The sequence below is a fragment of the Salmo trutta genome, chromosome 2, assembly GCF_901001165.1.
Source record: "Salmo trutta chromosome 2, fSalTru1.1, whole genome shotgun sequence".
NCBI classification, from domain to species: Eukaryota; Metazoa; Chordata; class Actinopteri; order Salmoniformes; family Salmonidae; genus Salmo; species Salmo trutta.
In genome coordinates this window covers 47,529,006-47,555,124 of record NC_042958.1, presented here as the reverse complement: position 1 = coordinate 47,555,124, position 26,119 = coordinate 47,529,006, and the positions used below count along the sequence as shown (strand labels likewise).

At 44.1% G+C, this 26,119-nt stretch overlaps 1 protein-coding gene across 1 annotated transcript in view; it reads left to right on the top strand.

Annotated features, from left to right (window-relative positions):
• LOC115163150 (growth arrest-specific protein 7-like) overlaps positions 1-26,119 on the top strand; it is a 117,481-nt gene that overhangs the window by 75,961 nt on the left and 15,401 nt on the right. The window contains exons 6-8 of the mRNA XM_029714813.1: positions 5,977-6,092; positions 6,318-6,392; positions 15,695-15,773. Of these exons, the coding sequence (XP_029570673.1) occupies positions 5,977-6,092; positions 6,318-6,392; positions 15,695-15,773 (270 nt within the window). The remainder of the gene's footprint in view (positions 1-5,976; positions 6,093-6,317; positions 6,393-15,694; positions 15,774-26,119) is intronic.

Below are 26,119 nucleotides of genomic sequence, written 5' to 3'. Positions count from 1 at the left end.
CGTTCCTAAAGAAACAGTGCATACCGGGCTAACGCTACACTCTCTCTGAGGTGACGACACCGGGAGACGTTCCTAAAGAAACAGTGCATACCGGGCTAACGCTACACTCTCTCTGAGGTGACGACACCGGGAGACGATCCTAAAGAAACAGTGGATACCGGGCTAACGCTACACTCTCTCTGAGGTGACGACACCGGGAGACGTTCCTAAAGAAACAGTGGATACCGGGCTAACGCTACACTCTCTCTGAGGTGACGACACCGGGAGACGTTCCTAAAGAAACAGTGGATACCGGGCTAACGCTACACTCTCTCTGAGGTGACGACACCGGGAGACGTTCCTAAAGAAACAGTGGATACCGGGCTAACGTTACACTCTCTCTGAGGTGACGACACCGGGAGACGTTCCTAAAGAAACAGTGGATACCGGGCTAACGCTACACTCTCTCTGAGGTGACGACACCGGGAGACGTTCCTAAAGAAACAGTGGATACCGGGCTAACGCTACACTCTCTCTGAGGTGACGACACCGGGAGACGTTCCTAAAGAAACAGTGGATACCGGGCTAACGCTACACTCTCTCTGAGGTGACGACACCGGGAGACGTTCCTAAAGAAACAGTGGATACCGGGCTAACGTTACACTCTCTCTGAGGTGACGACACCGGGAGACGTTCCTAAAGAAACAGTGGATACCGGGCTAACGCTACACTCTCTCTGAGGTGACGACACCGGGAGACGTTCCTAAAGAAACAGTGGATACCGGGCTAACGCTACACTCTCTCTGAGGTGACGACACCGGGAGACGTTCCTAAAGAAACAGTGGATACCGGGCTAACGCTACACTCTCTCTGAGGTGACGACACCGGGAGACGTTCCTAAAGAAACAGTGGATACCGGGCTAACCTTACACTCTCTCTGAGGTGACGACACCGGGAGACGTTCCTAAAGAAACAGTGGATACCGGGCTAACGCTACACTCTCTCTGAGGTGACGACACCGGGAGACGTTCCTAAAGAAACAGTGGATACCGGGCTAACGCTACACTCTCTCTGAGGTGACGACACCGGGAGACGTTCCTAAAGAAACAGTGGATACCGGGCTAACGTTACACTCTCTCTGAGGTGACGACACCGGGAGACGTTCCTAAAGAAACAGTGGATACCGGGCTAACGCTACACTCTCTCTGAGGTGACGACACCGGGAGACGTTCCTAAAGAAACAGTGGATACCGGGCTAACGCTACACTCTCTCTGAGGTGACGACACCGGGAGACGTTCCTAAAGAAACAGTGCATACCGGGCTAACGCTACACTCTCTCTGAGGTGACGACACCGGGAGACGTTCCTAAAGAAACAGTGGATACCGGGCTAACGCTACACTCTCTCTGAGGTGACGACACCGGGAGACGTTCCTAAAGAAACAGTGGATACCGGGCTAACGCTACACTCTCTCTGAGGTGACGACACCGGGAGACGTTCCTAAAGAAACAGTGGATACCGGGCTAACGCTACACTCTCTCTGAGGTGACGACACCGGGAGACGTTCCTAAAGAAACAGTGCATACCGGGCTAACGCTACACTCTCTCTGAGGTGACGACACCGGGAGACGTTCCTAAAGAAACAGTGGATACCGGGCTAACGTTACACTCTCTCTGAGGTGAAGACACCGGGAGACGTTCCTAAAGAAACAGTGGATACCGGGCTAACGCTACACTCTCTCTGAGGTGAAGACACCGGGAGACGTTCCTAAAGAAACAGTGGATACCGGGCTAACGCTACACTCTCTCTGAGGTGACGACACCGGGAGACGTTCCTAAAGAAACAGTGGATACCGGGCTAACGCTACACTCTCTCTGAGGTGACGACACCGGGAGACGTTCCTAAAGAAACAGTGGATACCGGGCTAACGTTACACTCTCTCTGAGGTGAAGACACCGGGAGACGTTCCTAAAGAAACAGTGGATACCGGGCTAACGCTACACTCTCTCTGAGGTGAAGACACCGGGAGACGTTCCTAAAGAAACAGTGGATACCGGGCTAACGCTACACTCTCTCTGAGGTGACGACACCGGGAGACGTTCCTAAAGAAACAGTGGATACCGGGCTAACGCTACACTCTCTCTGAGGTGACGACACCGGGAGACGTTCCTAAAGAAACAGTGGATACCGGGCTAACGCTACACTCTCTCTGAGGTGACGACACCGGGAGACGTTCCTAAAGAAACAGTGGATACCGGGCTGACGCTACACTCTCTCTGAGGTGACGACACCGGGAGACGTTCCTAAAGAAACAGTGGATACCGGGCTAACGCTACACTCTCTCTGAGGTGACGACACCGGGAGACGTTCCTAAAGAAACAGTGGATACCGGGCTAACGCTACACTCTCTCTGAGGTGACGACACCGGGAGACGTTCCTAAAGAAACAGTGGATACCGGGCTAACGCTACACTCTCTCTGAGGTGACGACACCGGGAGACGTTCCTAAAGAAACAGTGGATACCGGGCTAACGCTACACTCTCTCTGAGGTGACGACACCGGGAGACGTTCCTAAAGAAACAGTGGATACCGGGCTAACGCTACACTCTCTCTGAGGTGACGACACCGGGAGACGTTCCTAAAGAAACAGTGGATACCGGGCTAACGTTACACTCTCTCTGAGGTGACGACACCGGGAGACGTTCCTAAAGAAACAGTGGATACCGGGCTAACGTTACACTCTCTCTGAGGTGACGACACCGGGAGACGTTCCTAAAGAAACAGTGCATACCGGGCTAACGGTACACTCTCTCTGAGGTGACGACACCGGGAGACGTTCCTAAAGAAACAGTGCATACCGGGCTAACGCTACACTCTCTCTGAGGTGACGACACCGGGAGACGTTCCTAAAGAAACAGTGCATACCGGGCTAACGCTACACTCTCTCTGAGGTGACGACACCGGGAGACGTTCCTAAAGAAACAGTGGATACCGGGCTGACGCTACACTCTCTCTGAGGTGACGACACCGGGAGACGTTCCTAAAGAAACAGTGCATACCGGGCTAACGCTACACTCTCTCTGAGGTGACGACACCGGGAGACGTTCCTAAAGAAACAGTGCATACCGGGCTAACGCTACACTCTCTCTGAGGTGACGACACCGGGAGACGTTCCTAAAGAAACAGTGGATACCGGGCTAACGTTACACTCTCTCTGAGGTGACGACACCGGGAGACGTTCCTAAAGAAACAGGGGATACCGGGCTAACGTTACACTCTCTCTGAGGTGACGACACCGGGAGACGTTCCTAAAGAAACAGTGGATACCGGGCTAACGCTACACTCTCTCTGAGGTGACGACACCGGGAGACGTTCCTAAAGAAACAGTGGATACCGGGCTAACGCTACACTCTCTCTGAGGTGACGACACCGGGAGACGTTCCTAAAGAAACAGTGCATACCGGGCTAACGCTACACTCTCTCTGAGGTGACGACACCGGGAGACGTTCCTAAAGAAACAGTGCATACCGGGCTAACGCTACACTCTCTCTGAGGTGACGACACCGGGAGACGTTCCTAAAGAAACAGTGGATACCGGGCTAACGCTACACTCTCTCTGAGGTGACGACACCGGGAGACGTTCCTAAAGAAACAGTGCATACCGGGCTAACGCTACACTCTCTCTGAGGTGACGACACCGGGAGACGTTCCTAAAGAAACAGTGGATACCGGGCTAACGCTACACTCTCTCTGAGGTGACGACACCGGGAGACGGTCCTAAAGAAACAGTGGATACCGGGCTAACGCTACACTCTCTCTGAGGTGACGACACCGGGAGACGGTCCTAAAGAAACAGTGGATACCGGGCTAACGTTACACTCTCTCTGAGGTGACGACACCGGGAGACGTTCCTAAAGAAACAGTGCATACCGGGCTAACGTTACACTCTCTCTGAGGTGACGACACCGGGAGACGTTCCTAAAGAAACAGTGGATACCGGGCTAACGCTACACTCTCTCTGAGGTGACGACACCGGGAGACGTTCCTAAAGAAACAGTGGAAACCGGGCTAACGCTACACTCTCTCTGAGGTGACGACACCGGGAGACGTTCCTAAAGAAACAGTGGATACCGGGCTAACGCTACACTCTCTCTGAGGTGACGACACCGGGAGACGTTCCTAAAGAAACAGTGGATACCGGGCTAACGTTACACTCTCTCTGAGGTGACGACACCGGGAGACGTTCCTAAAGAAACAGTGGATACCGGGCTAACGCTACACTCTCTCTGAGGTGACGACACCGGGAGACATTCCTAAAGAAACAGTGGATACCGGGCTGACGCTACACTCTCTCTGAGTTGACGACACCGGGAGACGTTCCTAAAGAAACAGTGGATACCGGGCTAACGTTACACTCTCTCTGAGGTGACGACACCGGGAGACGTTCCTAAAGAAACAGTGGATACCGGGCTAACGTTACACTCTCTCTGAGGTGACGACACCGGGAGACGTTCCTAAAGAAACAGTGGATACCGGGCTAACGCTACACTCTCTCTGAGGGTGACGACACCGGGAGACGTTCCTAAAGAAACAGTGGATACCGGGCTAACGTTACACTCTCTCTGAGGTGACGACACCGGGAGACGTTCCTAAAGAAACAGTGCATACCGGGCTAACGCTACACTCTCTCTGAGGTGACGACACCGGTAGACGTTCCTAAAGAAACAGTGGATACCGGGCTAACGTTACACTCTCTCTGAGGTGACGACACCGGGAGACGTTCCTAAAGAAACAGTGGATACCGGGCTAACGCTACACTCTCTCTGAGGTGACGACACCGGGAGACGTTCCTAAAGAAACAGTGCATACCGGGCTAACGCTACACTCTCTCTGAGGTGACGACACCGGGAGACGTTCCTAAAGAAACAGTGGATACCGGGCTAACGTGACGACACCGGGAGACGTTCCTAAAGAAACAGTGGATACCGGGCTAACGCTACACTCTCTCTGAGGTGACGACACCGGGAGATGTTCCTAAAGAAACAGTGGATACCGGGCTAACGCTACACTCTCTCTGAGGTGACGACACCGGGAGACGTTCCTAAAGAAACAGTGCATACCGGGCTAACGTTACACTCTCTCTGAGGTGACGACACCGGGAGACGTTCCTAAAGAAACAGTGGATACCGGGCTAACGCTACACTCTCTCTGAGGTGACGACACCGGGAGACGTTCCTAAAGAAACAGTGGATACCGGGCTAACGCTACACTCTCTCTGAGGTGACGACACCGGGAGACGTTCCTAAAGAAACAGTGGATACCGGGCTAACGCTACACTCTCTCTGAGGTGACGACACCGGGAGACGTTCCTAAAGAAACAGTGGATACCGGGCTAACGTTACACTCTCTCTGAGGTGACGACACCGGGAGACGTTCCTAAAGAAACAGTGGATACCGGGCTAACGTTACACTCTCTCTGAGGTGACGACACCGGGAGACGTTCCTAAAGAAACAGTGGATACCGGGCTAACGTTACACTCTCTCTGAGGTGACGACACCGGGAGACGTTCCTAAAGAAACAGTGGATACCGGGCTAACGTTACACTCTCTCTGAGGTGACGACACCGGGAGACGTTCCTAAAGAAACAGTGGATACCGTACACTGACTTACAGTTTTCATTGAGACACAGAGGATCAGATTTAAACAGGTTGACAAGTATTTCATGCACCCTACTGTGTGAAATGTTGACTTTCTATATCATTGGCTGTGGTGCTGTAGAATGGAGTATGGTGGTGCAGTAATGATGGCCTGGTATTTCCCCACAATACAATACATACAGTAACTGTATGATTGAATGCATACCATTAAGTACATAGAATGCAGTATCACATCACAACACTGAATGTTATCTGGTCGTATTATTTGTTTTTATGATTTATGTTACACTAAATATTGTTGTAGTGTATATTTCTGTGTTATTATTGTTGTTGTGTAGATGGATAAGAAGGACCCTCAGGGGACAAGCTGTATCTCAGGGTTTGAGGTCTTACTGCAGAAACAGCTGAAGGGGAAGCAAATGCAGAAAGAGATGGCTGAATTTATAGGAGAAAGGTAACTTCTAAATCCCCTTTCATTATCTGAGCCGATCTGTCAACAATCCTGGTCAGACCAATGTTTCACAACTCCTTTTTTATCTTGAGCAATTTCATGTGTCAATTTCCTTTTCTTTTTTAACCCAGATGTGCACTTTTCTATTTTGTGCAAAACAGGAAAAATGACTTGCTAAGTGTTGAAATTCGATGGTAAATAACTTCCCTTTCTCCTTCCCTCTTTCAGGATAAAGATTGAAGAGGAATATGCCAAGAACCTCGCCAAGCTGTCACAGATTCCCCTCGCGGGACAGGAAGAAGGGTGAGTGGGTAGTGACATCAATTCCTGAACGTGTCGCCTCGCGCACTCTGCACGTGCTCACTGACGCTTAGGAAGATATGGCACAAGAAAATACAAGAAAACCTCTCCGCGTCAACTCAAAGATTCTATGTCAAAAGTCATTGCACAGATTATGCCAATTTCTAGCCAACTCCTAGCTTATTCCTAGCCAACTCCTAGTTGATTCCTAGCCAACTCCTAGTTGATTCCTAGCCAACTCCTAGCTTATTCCTAGCCAACTCCTAGCTTATTCCTAGCCAACTCCTAGTTGATTCCTAGCCAACTCCTAGTTGATTCCTAGCCAACTCCTAGCTTATTCCTAGCCAACTCCTAGTTGATTCCTAGCCAACTCCTAGCTTATTCCTAGCCAACTCCTAGCTTATTCCTTGCCAACTCCTAGGCAATTCTTGTAGATCTGAAAGGAGTTGGTGGGTGTACGGTATAGACATACCATGCTGATAGACCAAATCATGTCTAGAAGTATGGGCACTATGTGGACTGCTGGGCTGGACAGAAGGGTACTATAAGGGTGTTATGGCATCATATCAGCCCAGACTCACTGGGAAAAAGAAAGCGAGAGAGAAGGGGGGGACCCATCTTCATTCCGGCATTATAGGGAATCACACGCTGTGAGCAGCTCTTTGTCTGGTAAATTGGATCCTGTGGCAGACAGGCAGGCTGTATGGAGGGGTTTCTAGGGGACAGGCTGGCTGTATGGTGAGGCTGCTAGGAGACAGGCAGGCTGTGTGGTGAGGCTGCTGGGGGACAGGCAGGCTGTATGGTGAGGCTGCTAGGGGACAGGCTGAGAGGGAGGGATGGCTGTAATAAGATGTCTGCATTCCACATTTACTACACAGTCATAATGAGTCACTGTACCAGACTGACCTAAAGTACATGAGAAAACGTCCACATGCACAAAAAGCTTATTTCTCTCAAATTTTGTGCACACATTTGTTTTTCATCCCTGTTGGTGAGCATTTCTCCTTTGCCAAGATGATCCACCCACCTGACAGGTGTGGCATATCAAGAAGCTTATTAAACAGTATGATCGTTACACGGCTGCACCTTGCGCTGGGGACAATAAAAGGCAACTCTAAAATGTGCAGTTTTGTCACACAACACAATGCCACAGATGTCTCAAGTGTTGAGGGAGCATGCAATTGCCATGCAGACTTCAGGAATGTCCACCAAAGCTGTTGCCAGAGAATTGAATGATAATTTCTCTACCATAAGCCACCTCCAACATTGTTTTAGGGAATTTGGCAGTACGTTCAACCACAGACCATGTGTAACCATGCCAGCCCAGGACCTCCACATCCGGCTTCTTCACCTGCGGGATCGTCTGACACCAGCCACCCGGACAGCTGATGAAACCGTGGGTTTGCACAACCAAAGAATTTCTGCACAAACTGTCAGAAACCATCTCAGGGAAGCTCATCTGTGTGCTCGGCGTCCTCAACAGGATCTTGACTGCAGTTCGGCGTGGTAACTGACTTCAGTGGGCAAATACTCACCTTCGATGGCCAACGACACGCTGGAGAAGTGTGCTCTCCTGCCTATATCCGGCAACTTTGAATATCAAATCAAATCAAATTTATTTATATAGCCCTTCTTACATCAGCTGATATCACAAAGTGCTGTACAGAAACCCAGCCTAAAACCCCAAACAGCAAGCAATGCAGGTGTAGAAGCACGGTGGCTAGGAAAAACTCCCTAGAAAGGCCAAAACCTAGGAAGAAACCTAGAGAGGAACCAGGCTCTTCTGGCTGTGCGGGTGGAGATTATAACAGCACATGGCCTAGATGTTCAAATGTTCATGACCAGCATTGTCAAATAATAATAATCATAGTAGTTGTCGAGGATGCAACAAGTCAGTAACACAAGAGTAAGTGTCAGTTGGCTTTTTCATAGCCGATCTTTGAGAGTATCTCTACCGCTCCTGCTGTCTCTAGAGAGTTGAAAACAGCAGGTCTGGGACAGGTATCACGTCCGGTGAATAGGTCAGGGTTCCAGCAGGTCTGGGACAACAGGTCTGGGACAGGTAGCACGTCCGGTGAACAGGTCAGGGTTCCATAGCTGCAGGCAGAACAGTTGGAACTGGAGCAGCAGCACGGCCAGGTGAACTGGGGACAGCAAGGAGTCATCAAGCCAGGTAGTCCTGAGGCATGGTCCTAGGGATCAGGTCCTCTGAGAGAGAGAAAGAAAGAAAGAGAAAGAGAGAATTAGAGAGAGCATATTTAAATTCACACAGGACACCGGAAAAGACAAGAGAAATACTCCAGATGTGACAGACTGACCCTAGCCCCCCGACACATAAACTACTGCAGCATAAATACTGGAGGAGAATAGCCATTGAAGAGGAGTGGAACAACTTTCCACAGCTCACAATCAACAGCCTGATGAACTGTATGAGAAGGTAATGCATGAGGCAACAGGTGGTCACACCAGATACTGACTGCTTTTCTTTAAGGTATCTGTGACCAACAGATGCATCTCTGTATTCCCAGTCATGTGAAATCCATAGATTAGAGTATAATGAATTTATTTCAATTGACTGATTTATTTACATTAACTGTATATGAAATTGTTGCATGTTCCCTTCATATTTTTCTTCAGTGTAGGTTTCTAAGGGGGTGAGAATAGAGAAGAGAGAGGAATACTGTAATATGATACTGCCCTACAGTTAACACTGAAACAAAGACAGTACAGCACTGTCCTGCATTAGAGATATGATACTGCCCAACGGTCAGCTCTAAAACAAAGACAGTACAGCACTCTCCTGCAATATGATGCTGGACTAGTAAAACCCCTGCTCTGAGTTTTATAACCATCTGTATCATCTTACCTCTCATCTACTGCACTACTACACCAGTTTTGTTGTGATAGAATGGCAGAGTGGGGTGGAATTGTTTCATATAGAGAGAGCAACACAGCACGATAATGTATTATCAAACCAAATCAAATTGTATTTGTCACATGTGCCGAATACAACCTTACAGTGAAATGCTTACTTACAAGCCCTTAACCAACAATGCAGTTTTAAGAAAAAATAAGTGTTAAGTAAAAAGTAGATAGGTAAAAATAACAAATAAAAGTAACAAATAATTAAAGAGCAGCAGTAAAATAACAATAGCGAGGCTATATACAGGGGGGTACCGGTACAGTGTCAATGTGCGAGGGCACCGGTATTTCGAGGTAATATGTACATGTAGGTAGAGTAAAGTGACTATGCATAGATAATAAACAGAGAGTAGCAGCAATGTAAAAGAGGGGGGGGGGCAATGCAAATAGCCTGGGTAGCCATTTGATTAGCTGTCCAGAAGTCTTATGACCTGGAGGTAGAAGCTGTTAAGAAGTCTTTTGGACCTAGACTTGGAGCGCTGGTACCGCTTGCCTTGCGTTAGCAGAGAGAACAGTCTATGACTAGGGTGGCTGGAGTCCTTGACAATTTTTAGGGCCTTCCTCTGACACCGCCTGGTATAGAGGTCCTGGATGGCAGGAAGCTTGGCCCCAGTGATGTACTGGGCCGTATGCACTACCCTCTGTAGTGCCTTGCGGTCGGAAGCTGAGCAGTTGCCGTACCAGGCAGTGATGCAACCAGTCAGGATGCCCTCGATGGTGCAGCTGTAGAACCTTTTGAGGATCTGAGGACCCATGCCAAATCTTTTCTGAGGGGGAATAGGCATTGTCGTGCCCTCTTCACGACTGTCTTGGTGTGCTTGGACCATGTTAGTTTGTTGGTGATGTGGACACCAAGGAACTTGGAGCTCTCAACCTGCTCCACTACAGCCCCGTCGATGATAATAGGGGCGTGCTCGATCCTCTTTTTCCTGTAGTCCACAATCATCTCCTTTGTCTTGATCACGTTGAAGGAGAGGTTGTTGTTCTGGCACCACACGGCCAGGTCTCTGACCTCCTCCCTATAGGCTGTCTCCACTGTTGTGTCATCAGCAAATTTAATGATGGTCTTGGAGTCGTGCCTGACCATGCAGTCATGAGTGAACAGGGAGTTCAGGAGGGGACTGAGCACGCACCCCTGAGGGGCCCCCGTGTTGAGGATTAGTGTGGCGGCTGTGATGTTACCTACCCTTACCACCTGGGGGCAGCCCGGCAGGAAGTCCAGGATCCAGTTGTAGAGGGAGGTGTTTAGTCCCAGGGTCCTTAGCTTAGTGATGAGCTTTGAGGGCACTATGGTGTTGAACGCTGAGCTGTAGTCAATGAATAGCATTCTAACATAGGTGTTCCTTTTGCCCAGGTGTGAAAGGGCAGTGTGGAGTGCAATAGAGCTTGCTTCATTTGTGGATCTGTTGGGGCAGAATGCAAATTGAAATGGGTTTAGGGTTTCTGGGATAATGGTGAGTGAGTGCTACGGGTCCGTAGGCAGGTTACCTTAGTGTTCTTGGGCACAGGCACTATGGTGGTCTGCTTGAAACATGTTGGTATTACAGACACAGTCAGGGACAGGTTGAAAATGTCATTGAAGACACTTGCCAGTTGGTCAGCGCATGCTCTGAGTTCATGTCCTGGTAATCCGTCTTCTACCCTACCTTCTACCCTGCCTGCTGCCTGCCTGCTGCCCTACCTGCTACCCTACCCTCTACCTTGCCTGCTAACCTGCTTTCTACTCTCCCTGCGGCCCTACCTTCTACCCTGCTCTCTACTCTACCTTCTACCCTTCCTTCTACCCCGCCTCCTATCCTGCCTACTGCCCTGCCTGCTGCCTGCCTGCCGCCCTATCGCTACCCTACCTGCTACCTTGCCTGCTAACCTGCTTTCTACTCTACCTGCGGCCCTACCTGCTACCCTACTTCCTACCCTGCTCTCTACTCTACTTTCTACCCTTCAGCTACCCCGCCTACTACCCTGCCTGCTGCCCTGCCTGCTACCCTGCCTGCTATCCTGCCTGCTGCCCTGCCTGCTACCCTGCTGGCTGCCCTGCCCGCTACCCTGCTTCTACCCTGCTTTCTACCCTACCTGCTGCCCTGCCTGCTGCCCTTTCTGCTACCCTGCCTGCTACCCTGCCTACTACCCTGTTTCTACTCTGCCTACTGCCCTGCCTGCTACCCTGCCTCCTACCCTGCTTGCTGCCCTGCCTGCTGCCCTGCCTGCCACCCTGTTCTCTACTCTACCTGCCACCCTACCAGCTGCCCTGCCTGCTGCCCTGCCTGCTGCCCTTCTTGCTGCCCTGCTTGCTGCCCTGCCTGCTATCCTGCCCGCTACCCTGAATATGTCTTCATGATCCATCTTCTAGCCTTCCCTGTAGCTCAGTTGGTAGAGCATGGTGTTTGCAACGCCAGGGTTGTGGGTTCGATTCCCACGGGGGGCCAGCACAGGAAAAAACATTTATGAAATGTATGCATTCACTACTGTAAGTCGCTCTGGATAAGAGCGTCTGCTAAATGACTAAAATGTAAATGTAATCTCCTCTTGATCCGTCTTCTATCGCTTTTTGATCCACTATTTCTTCTTGATCTTCTATCTCTTCCTGATCCATCTTTTATCTCTTCTTGATATATCTTCTGTCTCTTCTCCGATGCCTCTCAAAGTGGCAGGGGGCCGAGCAGAGAGCAGCACCCTGATGCTGTAGGAATGTGCACACATCTTCCATTCAGAGTGGTGCTTTGATGTGAACTGGTTAAAGACCCTCAGCCCCTCTCCTCAGTTCCAGACCCACAGCCTGTAGTGCCTCATGGCTGTATGGGTCTGCTGCTGCCTACTTTCATGGCCCTTGGATAAATATTCTGCTAATGTTTGGAATGAAGGACTTAAGATGTGTGTTCAGAGGAGTTTAGTTTATTAGGATCCACATTAGCTACTGCACATGCAGAAGCTTATCCCCCTTTCCCTTTACTTTTCCTGGGGTCCACATGAAACATACAAATACATGACAAAGTATAGAACAGTTATAAACAAGAACAACATAAGATATTACATTAAATTAAACATTAAAATACAATAAAAGAGTTATACTGTATATAGGAAAGACACCAAGAGACAACGAAAATACTATTTACACACTATTCATAGATACTGTACATATTTATATTCTTATATACAGTTAAATTAGATATTTCGAAAGAGGAGAGGCACTGTGATACAATATGTTTTTAAGCTAAACTTTATTTTTGCCTGAGTAGAGGAGAAGAGGTTACCTAGTTGTCAAGGCTAGCCTAACGTCTCATTCACTGGCGTACCATGGCTTCCAATTTGCTTTTAATTTCGGCTAGGATATAGAGTTTTTAACAATGTATTTTTACCTTCTGCTATGATCATTGTTAATGTTGGTGTCCACTCACCTTAGTCATTATATTCTGTAGATATGATTGATTGGATATAAGTTGTCACAACATTCATTTGTAAAAGTTAATTAAAGATATAATTTTCCAACAATGCATTATGTCACAGAACTTGGCTATGAAAACAGTTGACTTGCAGAATTTTCTAAGGTAATGGGAAACCATTAAACGGTTCGGCTTTATCTCATATCCTCAATGTCTACATCCTCCTAACCAGCCAGTGAACTTGCCGAGGACCAGGCACTGCTATGAGATGGGCTGCCTTCTGGGTTATAAACTGTCTATGAACTTTTAAGGCTCTATTTAGTCTGTAAAGCTGAAGCGTTACAGATTCCGCCATAGAAATGTAAAGGTCATTTCCCATTGAGCCGACATATGCACTGTTTACCGTGAATGCAATCTCCGCTAAAGTGGGAACATTGCCTTTAAATGTCAATCACTCTGTAAAGCAGAACCTCATCTCTTTCTCTCTGTTTGGCAGGATCCACCCTGACTTGTCTAACGTGGTGTGTTGTCTCTGGTCTAACATGGTGTCTTGTCTCTGGTCTAACATGGTGTCTTGTCTCTGGTCTAACATGGTGTGTTGTCTCTCTGGTCTAACATGGTGTGTTGTCTCTGGTCTAACATGGTGTGTTGTCTCTGGTCTAACATGGTGTGTTATTTCTGGTCTAACATGGTGTGTTATCTCTGGTCTAACATGGTGTGTTGTCTCTCTGGTCTAACATGGTGTGTTGTCTCTGGTCTAACATGGTGTGTTATCTCTGGTCTAACATGGTGTGTTGTCGCTCTGGTCTAACATTGTGTGTTGTCTCTGATGTAACATGGTGTGTTGTCTCTGGTCTAACATGGTGTGTTGTCTCTCTGGTCTAACATGGTGTGTTGTCTCTCTGGTCTAACGTGGTGTGTTGTCTCTCTGGTCTAACGTGGTGTGTTGTCTCTCTGGTCTAATGTGGTGTGTTGTCTCTGGTCTAAAATGGTGTGTTGTCTCTGATCTAACATGGTGTTGTCTCTCTGGTCTAACATGGTGTGTTGTCTCTCTGGTCTAACATGGTGTGTTGTCTCTGATGTAACATGGTGTGTTGTCTCTGGTCTAATATGGTGTGTTGTTTCTGGTCTAACACGGTGTGTTGTCTCTCTGGTCTAACATGGTGTGTTGTCTCTGGTCTAACATGTTGTGTTGTCTCTCTGATCTAACATGGTGTGTTGTCTCTCTGGTCTAACATGGTGTATTGTGTCTTTGGTCTAACATGGTGTGTTGTCTCTGGTCTTACGTGGTGTGTTGTCTCTCTGGTCTAACATGGTGTGTTGTCTCTGGTCTAACATGGTGTGTTGTCTCTGGTCTAAGATGGTGTGTTGTCTCTCTGGTCTAACATGGTGTGTTGTCTCTGGTCTAACATGGTGTGTTGTCTCTCTGGTCTAACGTGGTGTGTTGTCTCTCTGGTCTAACATGGTGTGTTGTCTCTGGTCTAACATGGTGTGTTGTCTCTCTGGTCTAACGTGGTGTGTTGTCTCTCTGGTCTAACATGGTGTGTTGTCTCTCTGGTCTAACATGGTGTGTTGTCTCTGGTCTAACATGGTGTGTTGTCTCTCTGGTCTAATGTGGTGTGTTGTCTCTCTGGTCTAACATGGTGTATTGTGTCTTTGGTCTAACATGGTGTGTTGTCTCTGGTCTTACGTGGTGTGTTGTCTCTCTGGTCTAACATGGTGTGTTGTCTCTGGTCTAACATGGTGTGTTGTCTCTGGTCTAAGATGGTGTGTTGTCTCTCTGGTCTAACATGGTGTGTTGTCTCTGGTCTAACATGGTGTGTTGTCTCTCTGGTCTAACGTGGTGTGTTGTCTCTCTGGTCTAACATGGTGTGTTGTCTCTGGTCTAACATGGTGTGTTGTCTCTCTGGTCTAACGTGGTGTGTTGTCTCTCTGGTCTAACATGGTGTGTTGTCTCTCTGGTCTAACATGGTGTGTTGTCTCTGGTCTAACATGGTGTGTTGTCTCTCTGGTCTAATGTGGTGTGTTGTCATTCTGGTCTAACATGGTGTGTTGTCTCTGGTCTAACATGGTGTGTTGTCTCTGGTCTAAGATGGTGTGTTGTCTCTCTGGTCTAACATGGTGTGTTGTCTCTGGTCTAACATGGTGTGTTGTCTCTCTGGTCTAACGTGGTGTGTTGTCTCTCTGGTCTAACATGGTGTGTTGTCTCTGGTCTAACATGGTGTGTTGTCTCTCTGGTCTAACGTGGTGTGTTGTCTCTCTGGTCTAACATGGTGTGTTGTCTCTCTGGTCTAACATGGTGTGTTGTCTCTGGTCTAACATGGTGTGTTGTCTCTCTGGTCTAATGTGGTGTGTTGTCTCTCTGGTCTAACATGGTGTATTGTGTCTTTGGTCTAACATGGTGTGTTGTCTCTGGTCTTACGTGGTGTGTTGTCTCTCTGGTCTAACATGGTGTGTTGTCTCTGGTCTAACATGGTGTGTTGTCTCTGGTCTAAGATGGTGTGTTGTCTCTCTGGTCTAACATGGTGTGTTGTCTCTGGTCTAACATGGTGTGTTGTCTCTCTGGTCTAACGTGGTGTGTTGTCTCTCTGGTCTAACATGGTGTGTTGTCTCTGGTCTAACATGGTGTGTTGTCTCTCTGGTCTAACGTGGTGTGTTGTCTCTCTGGTCTAACATGGTGTGTTGTCTCTCTGGTCTAACATGGTGTGTTGTCTCTGGTCTAACATGGTGTGTTGTCTCTCTGGTCTAATGTGGTGTGTTGTCATTCTGGTCTAACATGGTGTGTTGTCTCTGGTCTAACGTGGTGTGTTGTCTCTCTGGTCTAACGTGGTATGTTGTCTCTGGTCTAACGTGGTGTGTTGTCTCTCTGGTCTAACGTGGTGTGTTGTCTCTCTGGTCTAACGTGTTGTGTTGTCTCTCTGGTCTAATGTGGTGTGTTGTCTCTGTCCTCAGTACTCTGTGGTGTCATATAGTGATAGTGTCGTTTCTTATTTCTCTCCTCAGTACTCTTGGGGAGGCCTGGGCTCAGCTAAAGAAGAGTCTGTCTGACGAGGCCGAGGTTCACCTCAAGTTCTCCTCTAAGGTAGAACACATTATGTTACACTTTACTCGAATGTAACACACTGGACTGTATTCTTTCTCAAAGCAAAACACTTTACACTTCAGAATGCAATTATATTCCATTTAATCTGGTTAATGGTTATTTGCAGAGGGATTGGGTTCTACCAAGAACTGTTTTGATCAGTTTGTAAGGCAAAGGGTTCTACCTAGAACCTTTAACATTCTAAGAATCGTTTTAAGAAGAAAGGGTTCTTTGATGATTCTTTGGAAAGCAACAAGGATTCTTTGGAAGGCAGGAAGAGTTCTACATAGAACCACATATAATATTTCCCGGCATGCTCTATTGCAGGGAGATTTTCCGAATTGTTTATTTTATTCAGTGGTGTCACGCCCTGACTATAGAGAGCCCTTGGTTCTCTATGGTGTTGTATAGGTCAGGGCATGACTAGGGGGTGTTCTAGTCTTTTCATCTCTATGTTGGTGCCCTTAGTATGGTTCCCAATTAGAGGCAGCTGATGTTCGTTGTCTCTAATTGGGGATCATACTTAAGGAGTCCCTGTTCCCACCTGCTTTGTGGGATATTGTTTTGTGTATGTGCATGTAGCACCACTACTTTCACGTTTCGTTGTTGGTTTATTGTTTTGTAGAAGTTTCACTGTTTATTAAAAGATGTGGAACTCTAATCACGCTGCGCCTTGGTCTGTCTCTCATCACGAACGTGACAAGTGGTGTAAAGTACTTAAGTAAAAATACTTGAAAGTACTATATAAGTCATTTTTGGGGGTATCTGTACTTAATTTGACTATTTATATTTTTGACAACTTTTACTTTTACTTCACTACATTCCTAAAGACACTTTTGTACTTTTTAATCCATACATCTTCCCTGACACTCAAAAATATTTGTTACATTTTGAATGGCTAGCATTCCAGGAAAATGGTCCAATTCACGCACGTATCATACGAACATCCCTGGTCATCCCTACTGCCTCTGATCTGGCAGACTCACTAAACACACATGCTTTGTTTGTAAATTGTGTCTGTGTTGGAGTGTACCCCTGGTTATCCGTAAATAAAAAAACAAAAAAATTATGTTTAATATATGGAATTTGAAATTATTTTTACTTTTACTTTTATTTTCAGTACTTAAGTACATTTTAGCAATTACATTTACTTTTGATACTTAAGTATATTTAAAACCACATGCTTTTAGACTTTTACTCGAGTAGTATTTTACTGGGTGACTTTCACTTTTACTTGAGTCATTTTCTATTAAGGTATCTTTTCTTTGACTCAAGTATGACAATTGGGTACTTTTTCCACCAGTGCTTTAACTGTAATACAGTATCTGTGTTTTTGCATGTACATTGATTGGTTGATACATTTGATGCTGAACAAGATAAATAACATTCAGTTTTCTTAATAAACTAATCCAGTCTGTTAGTAATTGGATGTATTGCACCCGTTACTGAGATGATTGTTCCAGTTTATTGAGGTTGTCTCAGTATTCAGTCTTCCCTGCCCTGGCACTCATTCTGAATGCATGTTGCAGGTGATCAACAATTCCACTTGTTGGATATCCTACCTCCGGCTGGATTCCAATAGGAATTACACATCACGTTGCAAGCCAGCATTAGTGATGGGGAAACTAAGCTTCTGGAAGCATTGAGGCTTTCCAATCAATTGTCTTGAAAATAGGTTAATTACTCTGAGCTTCTTTATTCGTTCACAATATACATTAGTGACATCTGCTGGTCAGTAATAGATAGCAATGTGTAATTATCAGATATACTCTTTTTTTCCTCTACTGATTTAGGGAAAGGGAAAGGGGGATACCTAGTCAGTTGTCCAACTGAATGTATTCAACTGAAATGTGTCTTCCTAATCAAATCTTTGTGGCACAGCACTAAGTTGTTGGCTTTAGCAGCGTACAATCAGTTGGAATATCAAGTTTGCATCTTACATCATGCTTTCCCTTTTGCCTTCAAGTTAACTATTTTGGCATAATTTAGGATGCTTAAGACAGACGTTTATACTATACTAAATAAAATGTATCATTTGAACAACAGTGCAGATAGTGTGGATTCACATAAAACTCTTTTCAAAATAGTGCACCTTGAGCAGGATTCAACCTCACACCCTCATGTTCCAAAGTTTCCTACTCTACCTGCTAAGCTACCGGTCAGGTGTAATTACAAAACCCTAACTAAATCTATCCACGGTATCTACGGTATCCATTAGAGGTCGATGTTTGAAAGCAGCTTCATCGAAGAAAGCACCCACAGCGAACTCATTGGGATCTGGGCATTTTGCAACAGACGGTTTGAAAAAGCACGTGATCAAACGACGCTTCAGATGTCATTGATGACGTGCATCTGATGGAGTGATACACGCATCGGCACACTGCTTCGAAGTTAGCTGCTTGGCGATTTCGGCGCATACCTTGGAGCGCCAGTATCAAACATAACATCACGTTAGGGTATAACTAGGCCCGCAAAGAAAAGCCTTATGATCAGTGGTGATTTTAGCATGTAAATCTTGGTGGGGCAAAAACATTTTTTATACATGCCAGCAAAGCCACTACACAATACAACACTAAACAATACATTAATTGCACTATAATAATGACAAGCGGTGCCCACAAACTGTTAGGGCCTACACAAAGCTGTCCCAACAACACAGCTTTCTTTTCAGCACCATGTAGTGAATCTTTACCACTGCTACACCTGGCTATCAGCAGAGCCTTGTCTGACAGCGAAATAATTCATTCAGCCTCGTTTACTGCCTTTTTAAAAAACATAGCTGATATGGCTGACCATATCTACCTGGTATATTATATAATTTATGCAGCAGCATATAAGACATTTTTGGACTCACTTTGTTGTGCGTGGCGGTCCTTCTTTGGCAAATTTTGTCATCAAAGAAAGAGATAGATTTACAATTCTGAGTTGGATGACCGTTCAAAATGTATTTTCCAAGTCTGAGTGCGTTTATTCCCGACTTCCCAGTTCCAATGCTTGTGGTTAGCAACTGCCACCGATTCCTTCCAAACAACTCATTGTTGAATTTGCGATTTCCAACTGAAAAAAATATGTGTTTTTATTTATTTATTGAATATTCGAAACATACAATATACTTGCAGTGAAGCCGCTCAACAACTACATCATACCAGTCATCCAACAGATTCCCATTCAGAACAACACACAGAAGCATCCAGGGTCAATGCCCTGGTCAAGGGCATGTTGACCAATCTACCACCATGACAAAAAACGTGAACCGAACCCTCCAAGATCCCCCCCACAGTTCCCCAATAGCTGTCCCTCAACCATTTGAGAACCCTCCCACAGCCCCCCAGGAAGAAAAAAAAATATATACAATTAATTCCATTCCCCACCCCCCAAGAACCCCCCAATGCACCAACAACCAAGAGAATGAACTAAAGAGAAAAAAGGAAATGACAGAAGAAAACAGCAAACAACAATGCAAATGTAAAAAATAAAAAATAAATGTAAAACAAAGGACATCAAGGACAACTAAAATAATAACAGCAATGCCAACTCTATGTTTGTGTGCATGTCTGGCACTATTACATGTATGTGTATGTGTGTGTTCTTGAATGTGTTTATTTGAATGAGGGTGTGTATATATGCGTGTACAAACACCTGCACGGCATCAGCCTCAGGCAAACCGGCATTAGTTGTAAAAACACTGCCACTTAGTGTCATTCAAATGTACTTTTTATTACGTTTTATTTAGACTTTTTTGATTTTTTAAAAACTCTATCATTCTATCTCTCACACAGCTCCCACTTGTCTCCAATTCCACATACCAACCATCAGTTTCCCTCAGGCCATCCCATCTATCTCTGCTGGCCACCGACTCTGGGTTTCTACGCAACACATATCTTTCAACTATGCTGTGATGTTTAACGTACAATTTCAATCTATCTACTCGAATAGAATCCACAGATTGCGAGTTGAAGATACATACTTTTACTAAGAGTATTAGTATATTAGTAATTGACTGACCTGGTCTCTCCAGATCTCCTAACAGTACTATTTCTAGGGTCAATTTTAGATCAATGCTATGCATTTTCAGACATTCCTGAACCTGAGACCAGAAACAGGCTACCTGAGGACAATACCAAAATAAATGGTCTATTGATTCTGTATCTTCACAACAAAATCTGCAGAGCTTCGATGATTTTATGCCCCAAATATTCAACATTTTGTTGGTGGCAAGAGTTCTATATAATAATTTTTGCTGAAAAGCATGAAGTCTTGCACTGTTTTATATTTCAACTCATACACCCTGTACCTTGGAATTGGTACAAAAAAAATCTCTTCCCAACTATTTTGCAATCTGTATGGCACAGTTGTCAATATCCTGGCCTCAAATGAAACTGGTATACTTTCCTATTTATGCTATTTTTATTCCTCCACCAGTTTTGATCCTTTATATTGGGCAGACAGACCAGTTCCCTACCTCTTCCCGCTGCCACCAACCTCCTCCATTTTTGGGGCAATGCTGTAATCAATTGGTTGTAGTCTTGGATTGAGCAGACCTTTCCGTACAATTCTGATAACTCCATGAAGGACATAACTCTACCATTCCAATTTACAATATAATTTAAGAACAAAATACCCTTTTCAAACATATTTTCCATAAATACAGGTATTTTATCAACCAGCACATTTGAGTTCAGCCATAATATTTCTTGTAATATTTGTTCTATCTTTTCAGGGGGATGAAATTGAAATTGTAGCCAGCTCTGCAATGCTTGTTTGAAAAAGAGAGATACTTTGAAAAAAGTATAATTTTCAATTCATTGAAAATGAGACATGGCAATCTGCACAAAGGAAAAAGGCAATTTTTAAACAATGGATGAGCTATTCTTAGTAATCTACTTGAGAACCATTTAGGGTTCAAATAAAACTTTTCAATTAGTGAAGCTTTTAGAGAGAGGTTTAGTGCTTTTATATTTAATAATCTCAACCCACCCAATTCATATTCATTATATAGATAGGCACGTTTTATTTTGTCTGGTTTAGCATCCCAGATAAAGCGAAATATTTTTTGCTCATATGATTTGAAAAACGAATAATCAGCACCATAAGTAAGTGACTAAACTGAGATATGACTAAGGAGTTAATCAGGGCAATTTTTCCATAAATGGACAGGTATTTACCTCTCCATGGTTGCAGGATCTTGTCTAGTTTTCTATTGAAATTCATTGTGGAGAGCTTATTTATATCTTTTGTGATATGAATACCAATTATGTCTACTTCACCATCAGCCCATTTTATAGGTAAACTGCAGGGTAATGTAAAAGTTGTATTTTTTTAAGGATCCAATACGTAATATTGTACACTTATCATAATTAGGTTTTAGTCCAGAGAGTACAGAAAAGTTATCTAGATCTTCAGTGAGACATTGCAGGGATCTAGCTTGCGGACTTAATATAAAACTTGAGTCATCGGCATACATGGACACCTTTGTTTTTAAGCCTTGGATTTCTAATCCTCTAATGTTGTTATTGGATCTGATTTTAATAGCTAGCATTTCGATGGCCAAAATGGATAGATATGGTGACAGCGGACACCCTTGTTTAACTCCTCTTGACAATTCAAAACTCTCTGAGAAGCAGCCGTTATTTACTATTTTACACCTGGGGTTGTTATACATTATTTTTACCCGTTTTATAAGAGAATTACCGTAATTGAAAAATCCAGGCATTTGTAAATAAAATCCAGTCTTACTTTATCAAATGCCTTTTCAAAATCTGCTATAAATACCATTCCTGGCTTCTTATATTTTTCATGATGTTCTATTATTTCTAGTAGTTGTCGTATATTGTCTCCAATGTATCGTCCATGTAGAAAACCTGTCTGATCAGGATGAACAATACCTGGTAAAACCCTTTTAATTCTGAGTGCTATGCATTTTGCTAGTATTTTTGCATCACAACATTGAAGTATAAGGGGCCTCCAGTTTTTTTAGATAGACTGGGTCTTTATATTTGTCATCTGGTCTTGTTTTAATAATAGAGAAATCAGACCTTCCTGCTGAGTACCTGACAGACTACCATTTATATAGGAGTAGTTAAAACAATCTAACAATGGAGCTTTTAGTAAATCAAATAATACTTGATATACCTCTACCGGTAGGCCAATGAAGCCTTGGGGTTTTTCCATACTGAAAGGAAATAATAGCCTCAAACAGTTCTTCCTCTGTAATTTGGCCTTTGCACTGATCTTTCTGTACATTTGTTAATTTTCCATTTTTTTATATTATTTGGAAAGAATTCCTTACCATAATCTTCATTCAGTGGGAAAGGATGAGACGGAAAAGAGAATATCTGCCTAAAATAATTAGCTTCCTCTTTTAAAATTTCACTCGGAGAATCATAGAGGACTCCGTCTTCAGTAACGAGTTTCTGCAAATTCTTTTTGTTAGCGTTCCTGTATTGGAGATTCAGGAAGAATTTTGTGCAGTTTTCTCCATATTCCATCCAGTTTGCTTTATTTTTGTAATAGATTACATTAGATCGTTCTTGAATAAGTTTCTCAAATTCTTTTTGTTTTTCCTCTAACTTATTTTGTATCTCTGTAGTATTGTTTTTATTGCTATCTACCTGTACTATCAGTTAATGGATTTCCCTTCTTAGTCTTGTCTCTTTAGCCAGAAACTGCTTTTTTATTATTGATGAATATTGAATTGAATGACCCCTGAAGGCACATTTAAAGGTATTCCAAACAGTAAGGGGATGTGCTGAACCTATATTATACTGGAAAATTTCAGTTGTAAATTATTTTGTCTTAGTTAAAAACAAGTTGTCCTCCAGTAAACTTTTATTAAATTTCCAATATCCCCGCCCACGTGGAAAATCTATAAGAGTTATGTGAATGCCAATTAGATGATGATCCGATCTCATTCTGTCTCCTATTAAAGCTTTTTTAACCTTTGATGCAAGAGAGAAAGAGACAAGAAAGTAGTCAAGACGACTAGCTTGATTAAGTCTCCTCCATGTATATCTCACTAGGTCGGGGTTTTTTAGTCTCCAAATATCCACTATTTCTAATATGTCCATAATATTTGTGATTTCCTTAAGGGCACGGTGATGATAGTTTGTAGAGTGATTACCTTTACGGTCCATTGAGGTACTTAACACCATAATGATTAGATCATTTGTTGCCTGTAAATTCAATAAATTGGTATAAATGTTTTCGAAGAAGTGTGGATCATCCTGATTTGGACCATACAGATTAATGAGCCAAATCTCTTTTTCGTCCACTTTCATATTCAAAAAGATCCACCTTCCTTGCGAATCATTCCTGACTATTTGCACATTCAGATTGAAATTTTTGTTAATTAATATCATCACACCCTTTGAGTTCCTTTGTCCATGACAGAAAATGATTTGACCACCCCATTCCTTTTTCCACATAACTTCATCTAAGGATGTAGAGTGAATTTCCTGAAAACAGTATATGTTATATTCCTTTTCTTTTAGCCACGTAAAGACTGGGCCTCTTTTTTTATAATCTGCTAAACCATTACAATTATAACTGGCTATACTTATTTCACCCCTTACCATAACTAGATACTATTCTCAGTCTAAATTTACCATAACTAGTACTTCAGACGTATTGTGAAGGTCAAGACTAGAGCTTTCAAATATCTGATATTTAGAATTCAATAAAATAGGTTCTAGCAATATTTGTTTTATTCCCTTTCCTGTTTACCTGTGAGCCAATGCCACAGATGTTAGAAAATTGAGACAAGATATTATGTGTGTCGCAAATCTGAGTAGGTTGATGTGTATGATATTGGATGTGATATAGTGAGAGTGTGTATGATGTCTGTACAAGAGTAAGAATATAATGTGTGATGTCCAAATAAATAATAACTCTGCCAATTTGCATGGTTGAGTGTCTATGTGTGTAACATGTAGTGCTTATAGCCTTAATATTCATGATGATAATTGTAATCCATATTGTATCACCATCATAGTTGCATCATAATTACCTTTAACATAATTGAAAAACACATCCCAGCATTTCCATAGCAATTGACGTTTCACATGATCATGAAAGAGACCTTGCATTACTCTAGAGACGGCTTCACTACAGTACAAATGTATTCTGTACAATATGTTATTATTCCCCAATGCCCCTATTCTGATATCTTCCCCTTGCTTGTTGTAAACATATATAAACTTGTTTTTTTTCGTAACTTGAAGTCCCTGTAGAATCTAGTACAGCCACAGTGTTATGGAGCTGTCTCGGAATAGCTGTCCATCTATAGTTTGTCCACAATGATAAAGGCACGCCTATCATCTTCCCTTTGTTGTCTTTGTACCGGATACAGTCTTTTACGACGTTTGTTTATCTGCCTTGGAAATTGGTCATTGAGAGCGAATTTGGTCCCTTTAAGCTCCCTTCCCCTGCTATTGTTCAGCTCCTTTTGTTGGTAGTGTTCAAATTTTGCGATGATTGGCTGGGGACCCTTGGTCTTGTCGCTCCGTTTGTTTCAAGACGGATTGCATGAATTCTCTGATCGCGCCCTCTGGATTATTGGATGCGTCCTCAGGAATCCCAGAAGAAAATTGATTTTCACGCATGCTACAACTTTGTATGTCTAATAGCGACTCCTTCATCACCCTGTTTTCCTTGAGTAGACAATCCATGTTGGAATCGTGGATTTTTACCTTGGCTGTGAGTGTCTTGTTTTCTCTTTGGAGCATGAGAATTTCACTCTGGCTGAACTCCAAACTCCCCCTTAGCCCTGCTACCTCCTCGCACAACTTTTCCAGTGTTGCATGGATTTTGTCAGATTAAAGTTATTTTGTGAGGTGGTCAGATCTTTCCATGATGGAGTATGTTGTTCCTCCATAGCGTAAAGCTGTTGGTACTCGTCGATTTCCATCAGGATCTCCTTAGTATCCAGATTGGCTCTTTACTGCAACCAGTTGTTTTACGAAAAGATAACAATGAGTCTTTCCCACAACGACGACAGGTATCTGTAGTACAGCCAGCTAGCACTCGCGGAATCCACACAAAAAAAGGAACACAAACTTGCAGTCCCAGCCGTAAAGGCTAACCACGTTGTGGAATCCTGAGTAACAAAACTTTAGTTCGGATTAAAAATTAAAAGTTTTAATATAAACAACAAACTGAGTGTAGACAGTACAATGTTCTGTTGCGCCTTACACCCTGGATGTTGATGCCAACACTGTCGCTACAGTCCCATTAGTTTTCATCGCAGCCTCGTTTGAATGCCACGGTTGCTCAAAATTTGTACGGACTTCCAACTTGTTGTGTAATGTTTATGGCCGATGAGCACCGATACGTTTTATCTAAAGTTTCTCTTCACTATTTCTCTTCATATGACAAGGATTAAAAGGATTTGCCAGTAGATTGTCTACTTGATTTATGATGATGACGTAGTGACGTAGTGTTCCTATGAGTGACAGAACACTGAGCCAGTCACGGTGCAATGCTGAGCCAATCACGGTGCAATGCTCCTATTTTCTGCTGGCCTGCCCCACCACCACAGAAAGCACTGAGCTAGGCTGAAACACCTGCATTTAGGAGCTGCCTGGTTGTATGCGGCTTTATTAACTCAATGATATCTATATTTTTTATTTCATTGTTTGCAAACTGATATGTGACACGTATTAAAGCCAAAATAACATACTCTGCCCCACCTGCCCTGAATGACAGGTCGCCACTGCTTATGATATATGTAATGTACTGTCATAAAGAAGAGAGAGGTTCCAGCCAGGAACCCAGATGGACTGAGTGGAGGAAACAACGTGTTTCTATTCTCTGGAGACAGACACACAGATGTGGTTTATTTAGTACCACTTTTGAGGTTTAGAGGAGAGAGTTATGAGGAGTGGAAGAGATGAGTGACAGCACAAGAGTCTAATATTTAGGCTGGGTTTCTGTACAGCACTTTGTGACATCAGCTGATGTAAGAAGGGCTTTATAAATAAATTTGATTGAAATTTGATAATATCTAGGTGAGATGAAATGATTTCAACACATTCTTCATGGACCTCTATCCCTTCCATAGACCTTTTTTTAACCTAAAATACCTAGTGTCCTATTCAATCAGGTTTCTGGAGTAATTTAGTAATATTTCCTCTTGCAACTGCAAGAATGTACATTAATTAATTTCATACTGTCTTAATTGATTGATTTGGCCATATCATTCATATTGTCACGTATCTCAAGGAGCAGGAAACGGATGAGTCAGGCGCAGGAGACGAAATGTCCGTAGAATATATATTTAATAATGTCCAGAGTGAATACAACGACTAGGCAGGGTGCAAACCACAACCAAGAGGGAGAACAGCTCCAAA